Raw genomic sequence first — 21,116 nt, 5'->3', positions numbered from 1 at the left:
CAGGCCGACACTTATCTCCGGTTTCATTAGCATGAAGTGAATAAGAGTATTTCTACTCCCCCCTGGATGGGATGCTAGTCCATCGCAGGGTTACCCCCAGCATTTTGCCGGTACCCATTTATACACCTGGGTGGAGAGAGGCACCGTGAGAGTAAAAGTGTCTTGCCCAAGAACACAACACAATGACCCCGGCCAGGACCCGAACCCGGACCACTCGATCCGGAGTCGAGCACAGTAGCCATGAGGCCACCGTGCCTCCCTAACCGTTCAAACCTTATTAGTGCTGTTGTAAAATTCCTTTGATACCGATACTTTTCCCAAGATCACGATGGCATTTCCGATGGCATTTCCGAGGCCTTAACAATAAACTTTTCTTGGGGAGCATGCCCCTAGACCCTCCTAGACCCCCCTTCCTGTGCGTAGCTAAACGGAAAAACCAGGCTACGCCCCTCCATAAATCAGTCATTTGAGAACAACTATTTTCTTGGAAGAAAACGTATCACACAGCAGTATAGAGATTCAAATGTAAAGCCTCATAGGGCAAAAACCATTGCTAAATGAATACTACGGGAGCCGCCTAAAAGAGGCATCCATTCAAATATGTACTCAAGAGAGCAAAATTATGACAAAGGCAACAGAAACCAGACCACGTACAAGGGAGTCGTGTAGGCCTGTCAACTCTTTTTAACACAGAGTGATGTTAACAAACTAGCCGTAGAATTGAAAGCTAAGCTTAACGAGGTCGACAAGCTTCTTGTAAATCTGAGGGCACAAGCAAACAATAAAGAAGTTAAATCTTATATGTGTGCATTCTCTGCCTCCTCAGAAACGAGAAATAATGGTCAAACCAACCCAAATAAAACGTTAAAGAATCGCAAAAGGAAACAGAGAAAAAGGGAGAAAGATAAAAAGCGCTTTCAAAAAGCAACTGAGTCACGCAAACAGCATATCAAGAACCTATCAGATAAACAATTTACAGATGAACAGATAGCCTTGTTATCAAGGGGTCTAAAGTTTATTCCAACACCCGTGACAAATGAAGACTTTATAAGGCGCAACCTTTTAAGAGATTTTAACCTTTTCGCAAGACGAATGCGCCTCCAACACATCTTTCACGGGAAAGAAAACAAACAACACCCATTCTACGTTAAATCAACGTGGGAACCACCGGTCCAACAATCAGTGGCCTTAGAAACCTTCCTAGAAGAGGTAAAATTTGAACTAGCAAACATTCCTATAAAGAGGCCGAAGGACAACCTATCACCCGGTGAAAGGCGTGCATTGAAGAACCTATTACGTGACAAAACTATCATTGTGAAGAAAGCCGACAAAGGAACCACAACCGTAATAATGAGCAAAAAAGAAAAAATAACAGAAGGGCAAGTTCTGTTGAACGATCTTGACAACTACAGGCCCTTAGATAAACCGATGGGAACGTGGGATGACCTCATGAGTAATTCAAGTCTGGAGCACTTTGAGCTTCAACCAATCATTGAGGAAGCTAAAGATGTTCTCCGCTCTTTTGAGATATCCGAAACGTACGCTAGCTGTCCAAACGATGCAGGCTGGTTAATGATCAGCACTGATACTAACCCCTGTTCCTGTGAAAAAAGAAATCCCCTGAGCATCCTTTACAGCAAGAAGAAAAGTTGCTCCGTGTATAACTCAGAGGGTGAGTCTGACAAATCCCAAATTTGCAAATAACTAATGCTGGATCGACTCGTGCTTGTTCCATTAGGGCATTCATCAAGAGGTGTTGAATCAATTCCTGTGTCACCGCAACCCCCTTGAAAAACGAGAAGAAACTAAAAAAAAAATACAGGAAGAAAAGGAGGGAAATGGCTGCATCCCCGTCAGGCGAATCTACTGTAGCTGTAATTCGCTTGATTTACCTAACGTTACAGCGGCCATGTTTGTGTCCTTGCAGGAATAGGAAAGGTACCCTTATCTAATTAAATGTTGTTTTCCTTATTCAAAGGAGTAAAACGCTTATAGGTGGTGTCTGTGATACCGTCTGTACAAGCGCTAGCCAAAACTGTTTAACTTCTTCCTGTTCGCTCAATAGCGGTGTGCCCTGTTAGAATCTCTCTTCATATCACCACAACTATTGTCGCAGGTATAAAAAGCATCTAACTTTTCCTTCTTGCGTGTTTTCATGTGCGCCATTTTGCTGTTTACATGCATGTTGACATTACACGCATAACTAAAGATATTCTTAAAAATACAACCACACTTTTAAGCTTAAGGAACATGTTTCGTTGTTTGAAACATCGAAACATGTTCCTTAAACTCAAAAGTGTGGTTGTATTTTTAAAATTGTTAGTAAGACTGTCTTGTGCTATCAAGACCATTTGATAAGTGAAGATAAAAATACGCAGAACGATGTTCACACTTGTTTCATAAGTATGCGCACGCACAGTGAGCTCCTGAATCGGAGAACTGTCGGAGAAGGTTTGGACTGATTTCTCGTTATCCAAGTTTTCTAACATCATAAACGAAACATGGTCACATGTATACGTGCAAGAAAATAGTCATGATATTTCTTTTTCCGGCCATTTAATGCTTTTTTTATGTTTTACGCGTGGTTCATTTGTGGAAGGGATGACTGATGTACTTACTGAACTCTGGAGTTTATTGCGCTTGCGTAGTTTACTTCTCTTAGGATTATGTGCATCGTTATAATCCAACTGTTATCTATTTTCTTTTCACAGACATGGACCTAGCTGATGTTTTTGCTGTGTTCATCCGCTGACGTCATTACTTTTCATAACAGAAACTCGCGTTATTGGTATCACGATCAGTCGCACCTTTGGGGAACTTTTTACATTTGGCCGTGGTTAAATTTAGTTGATTTACTTCATAAATAGATGCAATGGAGCAGTGGATAAACAACGCACTAGATAAACAGGACACTTTTCCTCGCCCTATTCTTCTCGCCTGCCGGACTTGCAGGCTCCGCTATTTACTTTTCAGATTAATCTCTAAATCACAAAATCCTAAGCACTCGGAGAAACATTTGAATTTTGCCTGATTTTACGACAGAAACAAAGGTTCTATATTCAGTATGACAATTTGACATGGCTTGAGTTTCTTTTGCTTTTTTTTTTTTTTCAAAATTGACTTCTCCGAATGTAAAGTTTTGCCGAATATCAGCGTTGAACAACATTTAGGAGTAGATAAATAAACTCATTGGTTAACTTTTGATCTGGGATTAGCAATAATGGACTTTTGAACAACCGGGCCCTGGTATTTTCTCTCTTGCTAAATTTGCTGTTTCTGCGTTATTTGCGATTCTTGCTAGCAAAGATTTTGCCGTCGTAAGAAAATTTCATGCTAGCAAAAGTTGCCAACAATTATAGCAAAAGTGGATTAGAACTACTTGCTTTTTACAAATTTGGCCAAGAAAAAGAACACCAGGCCCGGCAAGCTTCATTTGCAAGGCAGGGACCTCTCAAAGCCATGGATTTATAAAAAACTCGCAAAACTAACATGGATTTTGTTTAGGACGGCAAAATCGTTGCTAAGAAGAATCGGAAATATCGCAGAAACAGCAAATTTAGCAAGAGAAAAAACACCAGAGTGACAAAGTCAGAGGGGCCCTCAAAAAGCCGCAAATATCGCAAAATCGCAAAAGCAGCTAACAAATGTTTGCTAACGCTTTTAACCCTGGACATATCTTTAAACATATTTTAAAATTCTGATATATGATCGCATTAGCTTTGATTTTCTCGACACTGGGAAGAACGCGGATACCGTACTGTTTGCCAGGGTAAGTTATTTAATTTGTACTAACCCAAGAGAAACACGTATCCTGCCTACACAACGACGGAGTCATAACTTCACTGATTGATCGGAGAGCATGGCAATTCATTTTTAATTCTGCAGTCGTTAAACGTGGAAGTACGCTGTGCAACCACAGGTAGACAACACAGGGGATTCGAGGCCACATCATGACCACAAGGTACTTCATACGGCTATTGATCTCTTACATGTACTATAATTTCCAACGGTCAAATTCGGCTCGATTAAACTGATCAAGGGAAATCTTCCATAATCAATATGTACAAATTGCAATCCGTTTTAATGACAGTCAGATAAATAAAATTCACTTAAGCACTTTTCATTTTCTATGTTGTCTCGAGTGTTTTGATGGGTTTTTGGGCCGGTTTATTTTCCAGCTCCACACATTCACATTTCGTATTTACGACAGTGTATTGACTCCGTCATGTGGCCTCGAATCCGTATGTTTTGACATGCATGAAGACATGAGTGCTGGCGAATATGCGTCAGAAAATAGATCCCGCCCATTGACAAGGCATTTTGCTAAAAGACAAGCAGCGACAGTCTAACTTGATTGGCTGTTTGCCTGACGCCACATTCCCACGTCAACTTATTTTTGATCTCAAAAGTATCGATTTGGTCATTCCGGCTCACGCAGTGCACAGAGCAGTGTACCTCTCGATCTCTACGGTTGCTCTCTTTCAGATCAAGCAACAAGGTGGCAAATGTTGGGCTCTATTTCCTGCTTATCGCGGTTGCGTTTGCTTCTTTTTCAGGAGCACAAAAACCCAGCGATCTCACTCTATCCGCTTGTCACTGTAGTCCAACGATAAAGGTGTCCGTGGAAGGTGACAAGTGCGACTTGTGCGAGGCAAATAAACAACTCCAACAAGACATCGACCACCTGAGGAAAGAACTTCAGACTGCGAAAAATCGAAGCAGTCAGATTCAGCCAGGTAAAACACAATTACTTCTGAATATATTTAGCTTTTAGGCTCAGTTAATGTAGCATTTTACCATTAATCGAGAAGGTGATGAAATCGAGCCCCCCAAAGCGCTCTAGTTTTTTGTTCAGGCTTCTTGATGAAAAGACATTCGCATTGATTTTCTAGTTAGGTACAAGGATCGCTCAATAATCGCTCTATCATTTTATCTGCTATTCAAGAAGCCTTTTCAATATGCCAAGTGGTATATTGACCGTATATCACGGACCCTTTAGCCATTTCTTTCAAACATGTAAATGAAGAATTGTCGGGAATCACTCCCTTAATTTGTGAGAAATCCACGACAATTCATTTAGTACTGTAAAAGTTTTGACAACTCCGCCACACTGTTCGTATCTCACAACCCTTTTCGGGCAAATCACTACTACTCGCTGCCAGAAATGGGAACTCCCTGGCTCTTTTTGCTTAAGCGCTCATTATATAATGAAAGGCAAATCTCGTTGGTTTTTTGTTCAACGCATTTCCGATCTATCAACTGAACTTGAACTCTATTGAAATACTAATTAATCAATATTCGACATAATCGTCCAATGAATAAAGTTTTCAGATTTACTACATGATCTGCAACGTAGAGAATTCATGGTCACATCCTGCGCTGACACGCCCAATTTTATTAGATTTATATTTTTAAGTTTTGGGCAGATGCAAAGCTTCTCTGCTCTGCATTAAATTTTCCGCATTGCAAATTAAGTTCTTAGACAGATATATACGTCAAATCGCCTTTATTTTTCTCGCGCTTGAAATTCAAGACTTCATCACACGCGAAGTTGCTCTGTTCACTTTAATTTTTTTCCGCAATGCAAACTGAAGTCTTGCTCATTTTTCTTCTGCTGGTAAATCTTTTTTTCTTTCTCCGCATTAGTGCTCAAGAAGTACGTTTTAGGATATACTCTGTGTGCCCTTGTAATAAATATGCCAGCCTCGATTCACCATGCAATCGCCCATTCAGTATTCGCATTTAAAATCCACCCCACTGTAATAAATCAAAGTGCCGACACAAGGATCTCTCAGAAAAAAGCTAACTTATCTTACCCAGATTTTCGGCTATAGCTCTGAGCCAAAAACGTTTTAAGGTCTGGAAATATTTTCCTTTTGTGTAATAGCATTTGTAGCTTGGAATGCAGCAACAAATAGATGAGCAAGACACGTTGAACTGCAATTAATCCTGTAACATGATCATTTAAATGAAATAGTAGTCATCATGTATCAATATGCACGGCCAAATAGAAAATCGGCCTCTTCAAAACACACGCTCAGCGGGCCGCAAAAGACTGACAGCGGGCTGCTAATGCATTATCAGCCCTACAGCTGATTGGTTCTTGCTTCAACTTTGTGATATGCCTATTATTTATAGACGATTTTACGCATTTTTTCGGTAATTTTAAATACGTTCACTGGACTGAGTTGATTCTTTAATAGCTTGTTCAATCAACACTTACATGATGATTTGAAGTGACTTTGAATTCGTTATTCACTTAGCTTGTATTATTAAAACTCGCATTCTTGATATCATTTGGCCTTGTTTATTGATAGTGTCATTTACAAGGGCGCAAATAAACAATATTCCCGAAAAAAGTCATGTTATTCGCTTTTTGTTTCCTACTCAGAGGCGGTATTTTTAGAATAAAAATTTCTCTCGTTACAGATATAAATAACTAATAATATAAAGTTTTTTGTGCAGTACAGTAGTTAGCAGTATTTTGCACATTAGAAACGACTTACTAAGATAACAGGGTGAGTAGGTGACGTGGGGATGGATGAATCTATACAAGCTGTACGAAAATGCTTTCTGTTATGTGTCTCAACAGGTTTCCCTACGAGGGAATTCGACCTTTATTTCACCAACGTTGGAATCAATGATTACGTTATCCATCATGGTCTGGAGGTAACCAGTGCTTTTACGATTTGCCTCAGAGTGCGTACCACTGAAAAGACATCCAATTATCTGTCAGTCGTGAGTTACAGCTTGTCAACGAACTACAATGAAATCGTGATGGGCAGGATGTCAGACATTCGGTTCTACGTCAACGAACAATCAGTGTAAGGGAAAAAGTCAAGATTATGTCAATATATCATAATCGAATTTTTATGGCAAGGCATTCGTGTAGATTTACGGTTTGCAGTCTCGGGTGGGTTTGATAAGTGTATCAGGTTTCTGACCAATCATGTCTGAGAGCTATTCAGGAGGCGAATATAAGCCCGAGCTAACATGTGCTCGCCCCCTTTTTAGTGCTCACCATCACAGAGTGATCATCGTTTGGCTCTCATCGCAATTTCACATTTCCCTTCACCTCCTCCACTGCTTGCCTGCCATTGTTTGTATACCTCTCTTTTCATATGCTTTGTGTTACCCTGTGATGTGGCGGTAGTCCTTTGAACTGAGTAAACTCCGTCGCCTAGCGGTGGCTAAATTTTTACTCCAACCAAGACTCAATCTCTGGTGTATAAACTCTCTTTCGGAAACGAGTACGTCATCACGCGAAGCTCTTGGTCGCGTAACGCACTTAACGTTAATCGAATTAGTAATGCAATGTTATAAGAAATAGGTACGCATTGCGTACGTGTGGTAGAGCAGTAACTTACTCCATAACTGTCAACGGAGCTACGTTTTGTTTTCCAGAACGTAATATGTAGCTGTAATAGTACACGATATTGTTTTGGCATCGTAAATCATTATAGTGCCATCGTAGATTTCTTCGGAAAATAGCTTCCTGAGTAGACACGTAGTTAATAGTAAAATACTAAACCCAGAAAGATTGAAAATTGAGAAACATTGGCTTCCAGGCTGACATGAAGTTCAACTTCTTTTTCGCGACAAGTTTAAGCGTGTGCTATGAGCGTCTGACAGTTCACTGAAGTTAATGCTCCCTTATCCGGCGGGGTTAGTATCTGGATGGGAAACTTCAAATTATACGACTTGCTACTAGAAACATAGGACCGAAAATTCTATTTGAACGCTCAAAAATACGAACTAAGCAAGCTACAGAATTTGTTAGCCTGCCTTATGCAAAACAACTATTGACGCAAAAGTAAATAAATATTGATACACACTTTGTAGGAAGAGCGCAAGGACGTTTTTAGGAAGTGTCGATCGAGAAAGAAAAATTGTCACCAGCAACAAAATTTGAAAACAACATAAATATTTTGCCACGAATATAAAAGTTGCCATCAGCGAAAAACGTTTTGGGAAATTTTTGCTACTTTCGATTTTTCTACTGTACTTTTGGCTGCACAATTAAATCGCAAAATCGAAAGTGACATCGATTTCACCGGCCGTCTGTGATCAAATTACCTTGCGTGTTACTATCAACTGGATTCAACTGTGACAAAATGACGGCAAGACATCGGATTGTTGTTTCGTTGGTTTGCTTTTTTTGTTCTTTCAAGTGTTGTAAAGCCACGATGCGAGAAGAAATGTGTGAATTCAACACAAAGATCACTATCGTCCAAGTCTTGCAGTTGACTATTGTCTCTGCAAAGTCAAAAATTCACTCTCCTAGATCAGGTTATTAATCACCAGGTAATTCTATTGTTTGAAATAGAAGCTGCTGTATTATTCATCCGCGTCACAAATTCTTGCCGCTTTTGGGGCCATATGTTGAAATTCAAGCACGCTTCCAACGGACCCGTAAAAAACCCTGTAAGTTGCAATTTTCGCCGACACCAAAGTTTGTTGGCCACCTAACAAAGTTCAAAGGAAGCCCTCGACTTAAACTTGTTCCCGGGGTTTCTCTTCTCTGCCTCAAATTAACGACAATGCAGGCAGAAAAGAGAGACCGTGGGAAGAGGGAACTGATATAAAAACCCACGCATTTTTCACTCGAAAGGAAACCACAGGGTCAATCCGGGAAACAGAACTGACAGTATTTTATTCCATGGTGCGGGTACGCTTTTATGGCAAAATTTCTGTCTCTGGCCGCTTTCACAGGCAATTTAGCAAAACTAAGGTGCGATATTTTACTGTTTCGTTTATTCTGAATGAAGAGCTCATAATTTCTATTACCGGACAAAATTTTTGCGCACAGCTCCGTGGGAATTTCAACACAAACAATCTTATCGATCACAATGATAAAGATGAAAATAGTTTTCTACAGACAGCCCCGATGACATTGTGTGTAGTGCGCTTGTAAGTGTACTACCACAAATTACAAACACAATTGAGAGGCTTGACTGTTTGATGACATTTAGTGTCATTCACCTGTAAACTTGGAAACTTGCTGTTATTTGCACTCATGTTACAAATTGATTTATGAGAACTCCACTCTATTTTAGGAAATAAGAACTGAGTATTTTTTTCATGTATATTGTTAAGCATGTAAACCGTGTTTTGGCATTGTTCGTTTGTCAACATCTCCGTAAGAAAAGTACATATTTCTATGGGAGAAGGTCACTGGCAGGCTTACTTCCATTTATTGGCCATAATTTTAAAATGCATGTATGTGCCTGCCTTATGGTTATGATTAACTGACAAAGGTCGTCAATGCAAAACCAACACTGAAGCAAAAGTAGATTCCTTTCAACACTGAAAACTGAAAAGCGTGTTTCACAAGTGAAAATGAATGACATTTCTATATCTTTTTCGCAGAGATACCGGTGTATCTGTTGATGACGGTAACTGGCACCACGTTTGTATCACATGGGAGAGCACGAATGGCTCTTGGAAAGTTTACAAAGATGGCAACATGCAAGCCCAAGGATCTCAGTTGAAGACTGGTTATAAAATAAAGACCAACGGAATCCTCACTGTCGGGCAAGAGCAAGATTCGTTTGGTGGCGACTTTGACCCCACTCAAAGTTACCTCGGAGAGCTGACGGGCCTCAATATCTGGAACCGAGTTCTCTCTTTAAGCGAGATCTTGAAAATCTCGAAATCGTGCCATGTGGGGCAGGGTAACGTCAAGAAATGGTCTGATTTTAAAGTAGGAATAAGAGGCAATGTAAGGGTTATCTCCCCATCGGCTTGCGAAGTGTAAAATTCACCTTTAGTTGTCTGGCATTGCTGCATGAAAGCATCATGAATCATTCTTTTTAATAAATGTTTTGCTGTGTGTTATCACTGTTTCATTATTGGCTTTGTTTAAAGTACATTTACCGAAGGAGGGTGAACATTGGTGTCTGACATTTTAATCCCATCCGGTCGATTAAATGTAGGATTTTTCGAAACAATTACAACCTTTCTTAATCGTCCGGCCAGCACTGCAACTTTCAATTAAATACCCAATTAAATACCCACAAACATTTAATAGCACATTCTAGAGTATGAGGGGCCTCCCAAGGAGGTCGAATATCGTTTGGATTGCGTTTAAGAAAAACTCTCAAATTCTTAAATTATCAGCGGAAATGTGCTGCCTTTGAAATTATATCCTTAATTTTTAGAGTTTCAAGTCTTGTGAACAAGGACTGTAAACCGTATCCCCTGTCTCACAATGCTTAACTTTCAACACTTGTTTGGTGTAAGAACATAGAATTTGTTAGCGAAGAGGAAGACAAGGTGTTCCGGTTTTGTGAAATGTGGTCGGCCAGGCTAACTTTTTGTAGCGTGTAAGACTATTAAGCGAATGCGACTACAATAACAAAATCCCTTTAGAACGGTCGGGGGATTTGCCAGGAGCTAAAAAATCTCACTGAGATACATAGCCTCCGGATCCCACGCAGCCTTTCACGATCTTAGGGCCTTCGTCACGCGTTCCTACCCCACCAGGGAGCTTACGCAACGACGACGAAGACGGGTACGAATACACCAAAAAACAATAGCTATGATAAGCAAAAACAAAAGCTCTGCACACCCTGCGCGTGTGTTTTCCATTTTGATGTTTTTAGACAACATTCACGTAGCCGTGGTCATCGTCCTTGCATAAGGTCCCTACTAGCCTCTGCTGAAACGAAATACCACATCCGGTCGTAAATTACGGATCAATCAGAGGCCGTTTTAAAGTTTTCGGTAAACTCGTGTTTTGTATCTTAGTTGGTGTTTTTAGAAGAATCCGCCTTACAAGAAGGGGTTTCTCTCTACTAATTAAAACATCCATTAATCATTAGGTAGTTATGGAGAATAGTGTGTGTGTGGATGGTGAGTTGAGGGAAAATCATAGACAAAAGTTATGGTTAGTCTGTAAAATGAGGGGGAGATGTTCACAAAGCAAACTCTCAACCCCAAAATAAGGTTAACAAACGAAACAAATTCTGTGTGAAATTAAAACTTTAATCTCAGAAACAGTCAGATAGTACATGTACGAAAAACTAAATCACGTAGGAGGGATTAATAAATATTTGACCATGAAAATTATTCGTTCTTTAAAATGGGAATAATAAAGATGAAAAATCTTTACACTAAAATCTTCGTTCTTCAAAAATATATGGAAAAAACTAAAGAAATCCCATGGAATATGAAACACCAGTTCCACGAGGTGAATCCAAAAATCCGGAGGAGAAAATCAAGCTGACTGCGACACCACTAGGCTCGTAAATGGCTGCGAATCTTCAGGGGTAGAGCGCAACCGAGCAAGGGGGTTTCTAGTCCAGCGCCGGACCTCTACCCGACCCCCTCGTGCCGAGTCAAGAAAGGAAAAAGAGAAGAACAACAAGCCGCAACTCTGGACAAAAACTAGCAATAAAAACCATGGACAGACTAACACGACCAAGGCTTCCAAGTCGATTAACTAAAATTGGAAAGTAACTCTTACCAAACACAACTCATCATGTGTATCATGGACGTTCTGAAGCAAAATTATAGTTTAAAATAAAGAAAAAAAGGCTACCTGGTTACTTACATAGAAGAAAAAGCTGGCAAAATTTTCCTTCGCTCCAAAATTTTGCGAAGTATCCTGTAAACGTTAGCCTTGCTTGCGACAAAAGAATTCAAATACGACCAAACTGTACACATGGCCTGGGTACGAGATGTGGGAAAGAATTTAGGAACATGTTCGTTGTTTGAAACATCGAAACATGTTCCTTAATCTCAAAGAGTGGTTGCATTTTTAAAAAATGTTAATAACACTTGTGCTATCAAGACCATTTGATAACTGAAGATAAAAATACGCAGAACGATGTTCACTCTTGTTTCATAAGTACGCACATCGAGCTCCTGAATCGGAGAACTGTCGCAGAAGGTTTGGACTGATTTCTCGTTATCCCAGTTTTCTAACATTGTAAACGCAACATGGTCACATGTATACGTGCAAGAATATAGTCATGATATTTCTTTTTCCGGCCATTTAATGCTTTTTTATGTTTTATGCGTCGTTCATTTGTGGAAGGGATGGCTGATGTATTTAATGAACTCTGGTGTTTACTTCTCTTAGGATTATATGCATCTTTATAATCCAACTTTTACCTATTTTCTTTTCACAGATATGGACCTAGCTGATGTTTTTGCTGTGTTCATCCGCTGATGTCATTACTTTTCATAACAGAAACTCGCGTTATTGGTATCACGATCAGTCGCACCTATGGGGAACTTTTTACATTTGGCGGTTGTTAAATTTAGTTGATTTACTTCATAAATAGATGCCGTGGAGCAGTGGATAAACAACGCACTAGATAAACAGGACACTTTTCCTCGCTCTATTCTTCTCGCCCGCCGGGCTTGCAGGCTCCGCTATTTACTTTTCAGATTAATCTCTAAATCACAAAATCTTAAGCACTCGGAGAAACATTTGAATTTTGCCTGATTTTACGACAGAAACAAAGGTTCTATATTCAGTATGACAATTTGACATGGGTTGCGTTTCTATTGCTTATTTTTTTTTCAAAATTGACTTCTCCGAATGTACAGTTTTGCCGAATATCAGCGCTGAACAACATTTAGGAGTAGATAAATGAACTCATTGGTTAACTTTTGATCTGGGATTAGCAATAATGGACTTTTGAACAACCGGGCCCTGGTATTTTCTCTCTTGCTAAATTTGCTGTTTCTGCGTTATTTGTGATTCTTGCTAGCAAAGATTTTGCCGTCGTAAGAAAATTTCATGCTAGCAAAAGTTTCCAACAATTATAGCAAAAGTGGAATATAACTAATTGCTTTTCTCCCGACCAACATTTATCGCAAACTCGCAAGAGTAACAAATTTGGCCAGGAAAAGAAACACCAGGCCCGGCAAGCAACAAAGGCAAAGAAGGGCCCTCAAAAAGCCACGGATTTATCAAAATTCGGAAAAGTAACATGGATTTTGTTTATGACGGCAAAATCGTTGGTAAGAAGAATCTGAAATATCGCAGAAACAGCAAATTTAGCAAGAGAACAAACGCCAGAGTGACAAAGTCAGAGGGGCCCTCAAAAAGCCTCAAATATCGCAAAATCGCAAAAGCAGCTAACAAATGTTTGCTAACGCTTTTAATCCTGGACATATCTTTAAACATATTTTAAAATACTGATATATGATCGCATTAACTCCGATTTTCTCGACACTGGGAAGAACGCGGACACAATACTGTATGACAGGGTAAGTTATTTAATTTGTACTAATTTGAGAGAAACACGTATTCTGCCTATACAACGACGATTGGTCGGCAAGCATGGCAATTCATTTTTAATTCTGCAGTCGTTAAACGTGGAAGTACGCTGTGCAACCACCGGTAGACAACACTGGGGATTCGAGGCCACATCATGACCACAAGGTACTTGATACGGTTATTGATCTCTTACATGTACTATAATTTCCAAAGGTCAAATTCGGCTCGATTAAACTGATCAAGGGAAATCTTCCTTAATATGTACAAATTGCAATCCGTTTTAATGACAGTCAGATAAATAAAATTCACTTAAGTACTTTTCATTTTCTATGTTGTCTCGAGTGTTTTGATGGGTTTTTGGGCCGGTTTATTTTCCAGCTCCACACATTCACATTTCGTATTTACGACAGTGTATTTGACTCCGTCATGTGGCCTCGAACATTCATGAAGACATGAGTGCTGGCGAATATGCGTCAGAAAATAGATCCCGCCCATTGACAAGGCATTTTGCTAAAAGACAAGCAGCGACAGTCTAACTTGATTGGCTGTTTGCCTGACGCCACATTCCCACGTCAACTTATTTTTCATCCCAAAAGTATCGATTTGGTCATTCCGGCTCACGCAGTGCACAGAGCAGTGTACCTCTCGATCTCTACGGTTGCTCTCTTCCAGATCAAGCAACAAGATGGCAAATGTTGGGCTCTATTTCCTGCTTATCGCGGTTGCGTTTGCTTCTTTTTCAGAAGCACAAAAACCCAGCGATCTCACTCTATCCGCTTGTCACTGTAATCCAACGATAAAGGTGTCCGTGGAAGGTGACAAGTGCGACTTGTGCGAGGCAAATAAACAACTCCAACAAGACATCGACCACCTGAGGAAAGAACTTCAGACTGTGAAAAATCGAAGCAGTCAGATTCAGCCAGGTAAAACACAATTACTTATGAATAGATTTAGCTTTTAGGCTCAGTTAATGTAGCATTTTACCGTTAATCGAGAAGGTGATGAAATCGAGCCCCCCAAAGCGCTCGAGTTTTTGTTCAGGCTTCTTGATGAAAAGACATCCGCATTGATTTTCTAGTTAGGTACAAGGATCGCTCAATAATCGCTCTATCATTTTATCTGCTATTCAAGAAGCCTTTTCAATATGCCAAGTGGTATATTGACCGTATATCACGGACCCTTTAGCCATTTCTTTCAAACATGTAAATGAAGAATTGTCGGAAGCATTCCCTATTTGTTAGAAATCCACGACAATTCAAACTGTAAACGTTTTGACAATTCCGCCACACTGTTCGTATATCACAACCCTTTTCGGGCAAATCACTACTACTCGCTGCCAGAAATGGGAACTCCCTGGCTCTTTTTGCATTATATAATGAAAGGCAAATCTCGTTGGTTTTTTGTGCAACGCAATTCCGATCTATCAACCGAACTTGAACTCTATTGAAATACTAATTAATCAATATTCGACATAATCGTCCAATGAATAAAGTTTTCAGATCTACTACATGATCTGCAACGTAGAGAATTCATGGTCACATCCTGCGCTGACACGCCCGATTTTATGCAGATGCAAAGCTTCTCTGCTCTGCATTGATTTTTCCGCATTGCAAATTAAGTTCTTATGCAGATACAATGTATATACGTCAAATCACCTATTTTTCGCGCACTTGAAATTCAAGACTTCATCACACGCGAAGTTGCTCTGTTTACTTGAATTTTTTTCCGCAATGGAAACTGAAGTCTTGCTCATTTTTCTTCTGCTGGTAAATCTTTTTTTTTTCTCCTCATTAGTGCTCAAGAAGTAAGTTTTACGATATACTCTGTGTGCCCTTGTAATAAATATGCCAGCTTCAATTCACCATGCAATCGCCCATTCAGTATTCGCATTTAAAATCCATCTCACTGTTATAAATCAAAGTGCCGACATAAGGACCTCTCAGAAAAAAGCTAACTTATCTTACCCAGATTTTCGGCTATAGCTCTGAGCCAAAAACGTTTTAAGGTCAGGAAATATTTTCTTTTTGTGTAATAGCATTTGTAGCTTGGAATGCAGCAACAAATAGATGAGCAAGACACATTGATGTGTAATTAATCCTGTAACATGATCATTTAAATGAAATAGTCATTATTACCATATACGCGGCCAAATAGAAAATCGGCCTCTTCAAAACACACGCTCAGCGGGCCGCAAAAGACTGACAGCGGGCTGCTAATGCATTATCAGCCCTACAGCTGATTGGTTCTTGCTTCAACTTTGTGATATGCCTATTATTTATAGACGATTTTACGCATTTTTTCGGTAATTTTAAATACGTTCACTGGACTGAGTTGATTCTTTAATAGCTTGTTCAACCAACACTTACATGATGATTTGAAGTGACTTTGAATTCGTTATTCACTTAGCTTGTATTATTAAAACTCGCATTCTTGATATCATTTGGCCTTGTTTATTGATAATAATGATAATGACATGACTTTTTTCGGGAATATTGTTTATTTGCGCCCTTGTAGTGTCATTTTAGGGCGCAAATAAACAATATTCCCGAAAAAAGTCATGTTATTCCCTTTTTGTTTCCTACTTAGAGGCGGTATTTTTAGAATAAAAATTTCTCTCGTTACAGATATAAATAACTAATAATATAAAGTTTTTTGTGCAGTACAGTAGTTAGCAGTATTTTGCACATTAGAAACGACTTAGTAGGATAACAGGGTGAGTAGGTGACGTGGGGATGGATGAATCTATACAAGCTGTACGAAAATGCTTTCTGTTATGTGTCTCAACAGGTTTCCCTACGAGGGAATTCGACCTTTATTTCACCAACGTTGGAATCAATGATTACGTTATCCATCATGGTCTGGAGGTAACCAGTGCTTTTACGATTTGCCTCCGAGTGCGTACCACTGAAAAGACATCCAATTATCTGTCAGTCGTGAGTTACAGCTTGTCAACGAACTACAATGAAATCGTGATGGGCAGGATGTCAGACATTCGGTTCTACGTCAACGAACAATCAGTGTAAGGGAAAAAGTCAAGATTATATCAATATATCATGATCGAACTTTTATGGCAAGGCATTCGTTTAGATTTACGGTTTGCAGTCTCGGGTGGGTTTGATAAGTGTATCAGGTTTCTGACCAATCATGTCTGAGAGCTATTCAGGAGGCGAATATAAGCCCGAGCTAACATGTGCTCGCCCCCTTTTTAGTGCTCACCATCACAAAGTGATGATCGTTTGGCTCTCATCGCAATTTCACATTTCCCTTCACCTCCTCCACCGCGTGCCTGCCATTGTTTGTATACCTCTCTTTTTATATGCTTTGTGATACCCTGTGATGTGGCGGTAGTCCTTTGAACTGAGTAAACTCCGTCGCCTAGCGGTGGTCAAATTTTTACTCCAACCAAGACTCAATCTCTGGTGTGTAAACTCTCTTTCGGAAACGAGTACGTCATCACGCGAAGCTCTTGGTCGCGTAATGCACTTAGCGTTAATCGAATTAGTAACGTGTGGTAGAGCAGTAATTTACTCCATAACTGTCAACGGAGCTACGTTTTGTTTTCCAGAACGTAATATGTAGCTGTAATAGTACACGATATTGTTTTGGTATCGTAAATCATTATAGTGCCATCGTAGATTTCTTCGGAAAATAGCTTCCTGAGAAGACACGTAGTTACTAGTAAAATGCTAAACCCAGAAAGATTGAAAATTGAGAAACATTGGCTTCCAGGCTGACATGAAGTTCAACTTCTTTTTCGCGACAAGTTTAAGCGTGTGCTCTGAGCGTCTGACAGTTTCCACGACAAAAGTTCACTGAAGTTAATCCTCCCTTATCCGGCGGGGTTAGTGTCTCGATGGGAAACTTCAAAATATACGACTTGCTACCAGAAACATAGGACCGAAAATTCTATTTTAACGCTCAAAAATACGAGCTAAGCAAGCTACAGAATTTGTTAGCCTGCCTTATGCAAAACAACTATTTACGCAAAAGTAAATAAATATTGATACACACTTTGTAGCAAGAGCGCAAGGACGTTTTTAGGAAGTGTCGATGGAGAAAAAAAAATTGTCACCAGCAACAAAATTTGAAAACAACACAAATATTTTGCCACGAATATAAAAGTTGCCATCAGCGAAAAACGTTTTGGGAAATTTTTGCTACTTTCGATTTTTCTATTGTACTTTTGGCTGCACAATTAAATCGCAAAATCGAAAGTGACATCGATTTCACCGGCCGTCTGTGATCAAATTACCTTGCGTGTTACTATCCACTGGATTCAACTGTGACAAAATGACGGCAAGACATCGGATTGTTGTTTCGTTGTTTTGCTTTTTTTGTTCTTTCAAGTGTTATAAAGCCACGATGTGAGAAGAAATGTGTGAATTCAACACAAAGATCACTATCGTCCAACTCTTGCAGTTGACTATTGTCTCTGCAAAGTCAAAAATTCACTCTCCTAGATCAGGTTATTAATCACCAGGTAATTCCATTGTTTGAAATAGAAGCTGCTGTATTATTCATCCGCGTCACAAATTTTTGCCGCTTTTGGGGCCATTTGTTGAAATTCAAGCGCGCTTCCAACGGACCCGTAAAAAACCCTGTAAGTTGCAATTCTCGCCGACACCAAAGTTTGTTGGCCACCGAACAAAGTTCAAAGGGAGCCCTCGACTTAAACTTGTTGTTGGGTTTCTCTTCTCTGCCTCAAATTAACGACAATGCAGGCAGAAAAGAGAGACGCGTTTTTTCACTCGAAAGGAAACCACAGGGTCAATCCGGGAAACAGAACTGACAGTATTTTATTCCATGGTGCGGGTACGCTTTTATGGCAAAATTTCTGTCTCTGGCCGCTTTCACAGGCAATTTGTGAAAACTAAGGTGCGATATTTTACTGTTTCGTTTATTCTGAATGAAGAGTTCATAATTTCTATTACCGGACAATAGTTTTGCGCACTGCTCCGTGGGAATTTCAACCTAAACAATCTTATCGGTCACAATGATAAAGATGAAAATAGTTTTCTACAGACAGCCCCGATGACATTGTGTGTAGTGCGCTTATAAAGTGTACTACCACAAATTACAAACACAATTGAGAGGCTTGACTGTTTGATGACATTTAGTGCCATTCACCTGTAAACTTGGAAACTTGCTGTTATTTGCACTCATGTTACAAATTGATTTATGAGAACTCCACTCTATTTTAGGCATTAAGAACTGAGTATTTTTTTCATGTATATTGTTAAGCAAGTAAACCGTGTTTTGGCATTGTTCGTTTGTCAACATCTGCGTAAGAAAAGTACAGATTTCTATGGGAGAAGGTCACTGGCAGGCTTACTTCCATTTATTGGCCATAATTTTAAAATGCATGTATGTGCCTGCCTTATGGTTCTGATTAACTGACAAAGGTCGTCAATGCGAAACCAACACTGAAGCAAAAGTAGATTCCTTTCAACACTGAAAACTGAAAACTGTTTGACAAGTGAAAATGAATGACATTAATTTACCTTTTTGCAGAGATACCGGTGTATCTGTTGATGACGGTAACTGGCATCACGTTTGTATCACATGGGAGAGCACGAATGGCTCTTGGAAAGTTTACAAAGATGGCAACAAGCAAGCCCAAGGGTCTCAGTTGAAGACTGGTTATAAAATAAAGACCAACGGAATCCTCACTGTCGGACAAGAGCAAGATTCGTTTGGTGGCGACTTTGACCCAACTCAAAGTTACCTCGGAGAGCTGACGGGCCTCAATATCTGGAACCGAGTTCTCTCTTTAAGAGAGATCTTGAAAATCTCGAAATCGTGCCATGTGGGGCAGGGTAACGTCAAGAAATGGTCTGATTTTAAAGTAGGAATCAGAGGCAATGTAAGGGTTATCTCCCCATCGGCTTGCGAAGTGTAAAATTCACCTTTAGTTGTCTGGCATTGCTGCATGAAAGCATCATGAATCATTTTTTTCAATAAATGTTTTGCCGTGTGTATCGCTGTTTCATTATTGGCTTTGTTTAAAGTAGATTTAACGAAGGAGGGTGAACATTGGTGTCTGAGATTTTAATCACATCTAGTCCATTAAACGTTGGAACTTTTGAAACAATTACAGCCTTTTTTAATCGTCCGGCCAGTACTGCAACTTTCAATAAAATACCCACACTTGATGTATGAACATTTAATGGCACTTTCTAGAGTATGAGGGGCCTCCCAAGGAGGTCGAATATCCTTTGGATTGCGTTTAACAAAAACTCTCAAATTCTTAAAATATCAGAGGAAATGTGCTGCCTTTGAAATTAGATCCTTAATTTTTAGAGTTTCAAGTCTTGTGAACAAGGACTGTAAACCGTAGCGCCTGTCTCACAATCCTTAACTTTCAACACTTGTTTGGTGTAAGAACATAGAATTTGTTAGCGAAGAGGAAGACAAGGTGTTCCGGTTTTGTGAAATGTGGTCGGCCAGACTAACTTTTTGTAGCGTGTAAGACTATTAAGCGAATGCGACTACAATAACAAAATCCCTTTAGAACGGTCGGGGGATTTGCCAGGAGCTAAAAAATCTCACTGAGATACATAGCCTCCGGATCCCACGCAGCGTCCCCCGGTCTTGGGGTTTCGTCACGCGTTCCTCCCCCACCAGCCAGGTGATCTGGTGACGTAATTCGGAGGACTGGGGAGAAAAATTTTAACGCCGTATCCCACAAACGCGCGCGGCCTTTTTTTCGAATTTAATATGGCAAAGGCGAGATTAGAGCTTGTCGGGTCTACTTGAATGTTCTTTCAGTAACAGGAAATGTGGTAGACACTGAATAATCTGTTGAGTTTTGGCGATGGAAATACTGCAGGGAGTTTGGGAACAACACCTAAGGCCGTGCGCGGTTGTGGGATACGGCGTTGAAATTTTTCTTCCCAGTCCTCCAAATTACGTGTATTGGCTGTTTCGGAATTCTACAGTCGTCTTTTCGTCTCACTTCTTAGTCTCCTCTTGCAGATAATTGCAGTCGTATGTGAAAGATTTGTTCGCGCAAGGATTTCGTTATTGGTGACTTTGTCTTGCCAGATGATTCCCAGAATTTTACGCAGACAGCGCAGGTGGAACATGTTAAGTCCTTTCTAAATTCTCCTGTTCTGAGTTATAGAGGAAGGTACCTCAGTATGCATGCTACGTACATTCTGATCTTGGTCTTCATTGTGAGCATTTTGTTGTTCCATGCTCTCTTCCTAAGTCTACCAAAAGATGCTGTAGCTGTGGGAAATTAACTCTCGCGTCAATTAGCCTATTGGAAATCAATGAGACTTCAATTTACACGATGCGAAGGGAAATTTGCTTCCCAACAAAGGAAAATAACGCGAAAAAGGGGGTAAATTTTCAAATTTTGGGAAATTAACGTGTCTGCTACACCAAAAAATCTTGTTGGGAACTGGAACAAATTACAAACAAGGATCGCGCAATATTGGCCCTAATCGTATGGGTTGGAGCTATAAGTTAATAACTCAGACGTCTCGATCTGCGATGGAATGAGGCACATTAATTTACGATATATGGGGTTTTGCACCAATCTCTAGAGACACAGATAACAATGATGTAATGTTCAATTGCTGGTAGACGAGCAAAAAGAGCTAATAAGAGATCATTTGTTTTATGGCGGCGATGACGTAACGTGAATACCACCTCTTATTGCCTATTTTTAGAACGGCTCCTAATAGATTTTTGCGAGAACAAAACGTAGCTGCATTGCGTTACACGCACGATTTTGCATTTAGCGCGAGGAATTCCCCGTGCGGCTTCTTGGTTGCGGACCAATCAGGATATTTCATGGTCATTAAGACCAATCTGATTGGCCATTCTTTGGCGGGACCTGTATTCTAAATTTAGATAACAGGGAGTTCAAGAAACG

The 21,116-nt window shown here is 39.9% G+C and overlaps 2 protein-coding genes across 2 annotated transcripts; both read left to right on the top strand.

The window, feature by feature from the left end:
* Nucleotides 1–801: 801 nt before the first annotated feature.
* LOC138037024 (uncharacterized) lies at nucleotides 802–9,850 on the top strand. The gene is made up of 4 exons (XM_068883035.1): nucleotides 802–1,672; nucleotides 4,410–4,736; nucleotides 6,593–6,824; nucleotides 9,370–9,850. Exons 1-4 carry the CDS (start codon nucleotides 802–804, stop codon nucleotides 9,755–9,757), a joined length of 1,818 nt encoding a protein of 605 aa, XP_068739136.1. The 3' UTR covers nucleotides 9,758–9,850.
* Nucleotides 9,851–13,842: 3,992 nt separating this feature from the next.
* Nucleotides 13,843–19,318, top strand: LOC138039207 (neuronal pentraxin receptor-like). Its single transcript, XM_068885404.1, has 3 exons — nucleotides 13,843–14,157; nucleotides 16,022–16,253; nucleotides 18,746–19,318. Exons 1-3 carry the CDS (start codon nucleotides 13,920–13,922, stop codon nucleotides 19,131–19,133), a joined length of 858 nt encoding a protein of 285 aa, XP_068741505.1. The 5' UTR covers nucleotides 13,843–13,919; the 3' UTR covers nucleotides 19,134–19,318.
* The last annotated feature ends 1,798 nt before the right edge of the window (nucleotides 19,319–21,116 follow it).

The sequence above is a fragment of the Montipora capricornis genome, chromosome 2 (assembly GCF_036669925.1).
Source record: "Montipora capricornis isolate CH-2021 chromosome 2, ASM3666992v2, whole genome shotgun sequence".
Taxonomy (NCBI): Eukaryota; Metazoa; Cnidaria; class Anthozoa; order Scleractinia; family Acroporidae; genus Montipora; species Montipora capricornis.
This window is presented reverse-complemented; position numbering and strand designations above follow the sequence as displayed.

Bases quoted from the DNA above. Each gene is read 5' to 3' on its own strand.
- LOC138037024 (XM_068883035.1), top strand. From the start codon at position 802: ATGTGTGCATTCTCTGCCTCCTCAGAAACGAGAAATAATGGTCAAACC. The intron at 1,673-4,409 runs GTGAGTCTGACA...TGATCTCAAAAG, and splicing joins CTCCGTGTATAACTCAGAGG to TATCGATTTGGTCATTCCGG. The intron at 6,825-9,369 runs GTAAGGGAAAAA...TCTTTTTCGCAG, and splicing joins TACGTCAACGAACAATCAGT to AGATACCGGTGTATCTGTTG.
- LOC138039207 (XM_068885404.1), top strand. From the start codon at position 13,920: ATGGCAAATGTTGGGCTCTATTTCCTGCTTATCGCGGTTGCGTTTGCT. The intron at 14,158-16,021 runs GTAAAACACAAT...GTGTCTCAACAG, and splicing joins AAGCAGTCAGATTCAGCCAG to GTTTCCCTACGAGGGAATTC. The intron at 16,254-18,745 runs GTAAGGGAAAAA...ACCTTTTTGCAG, and splicing joins TACGTCAACGAACAATCAGT to AGATACCGGTGTATCTGTTG.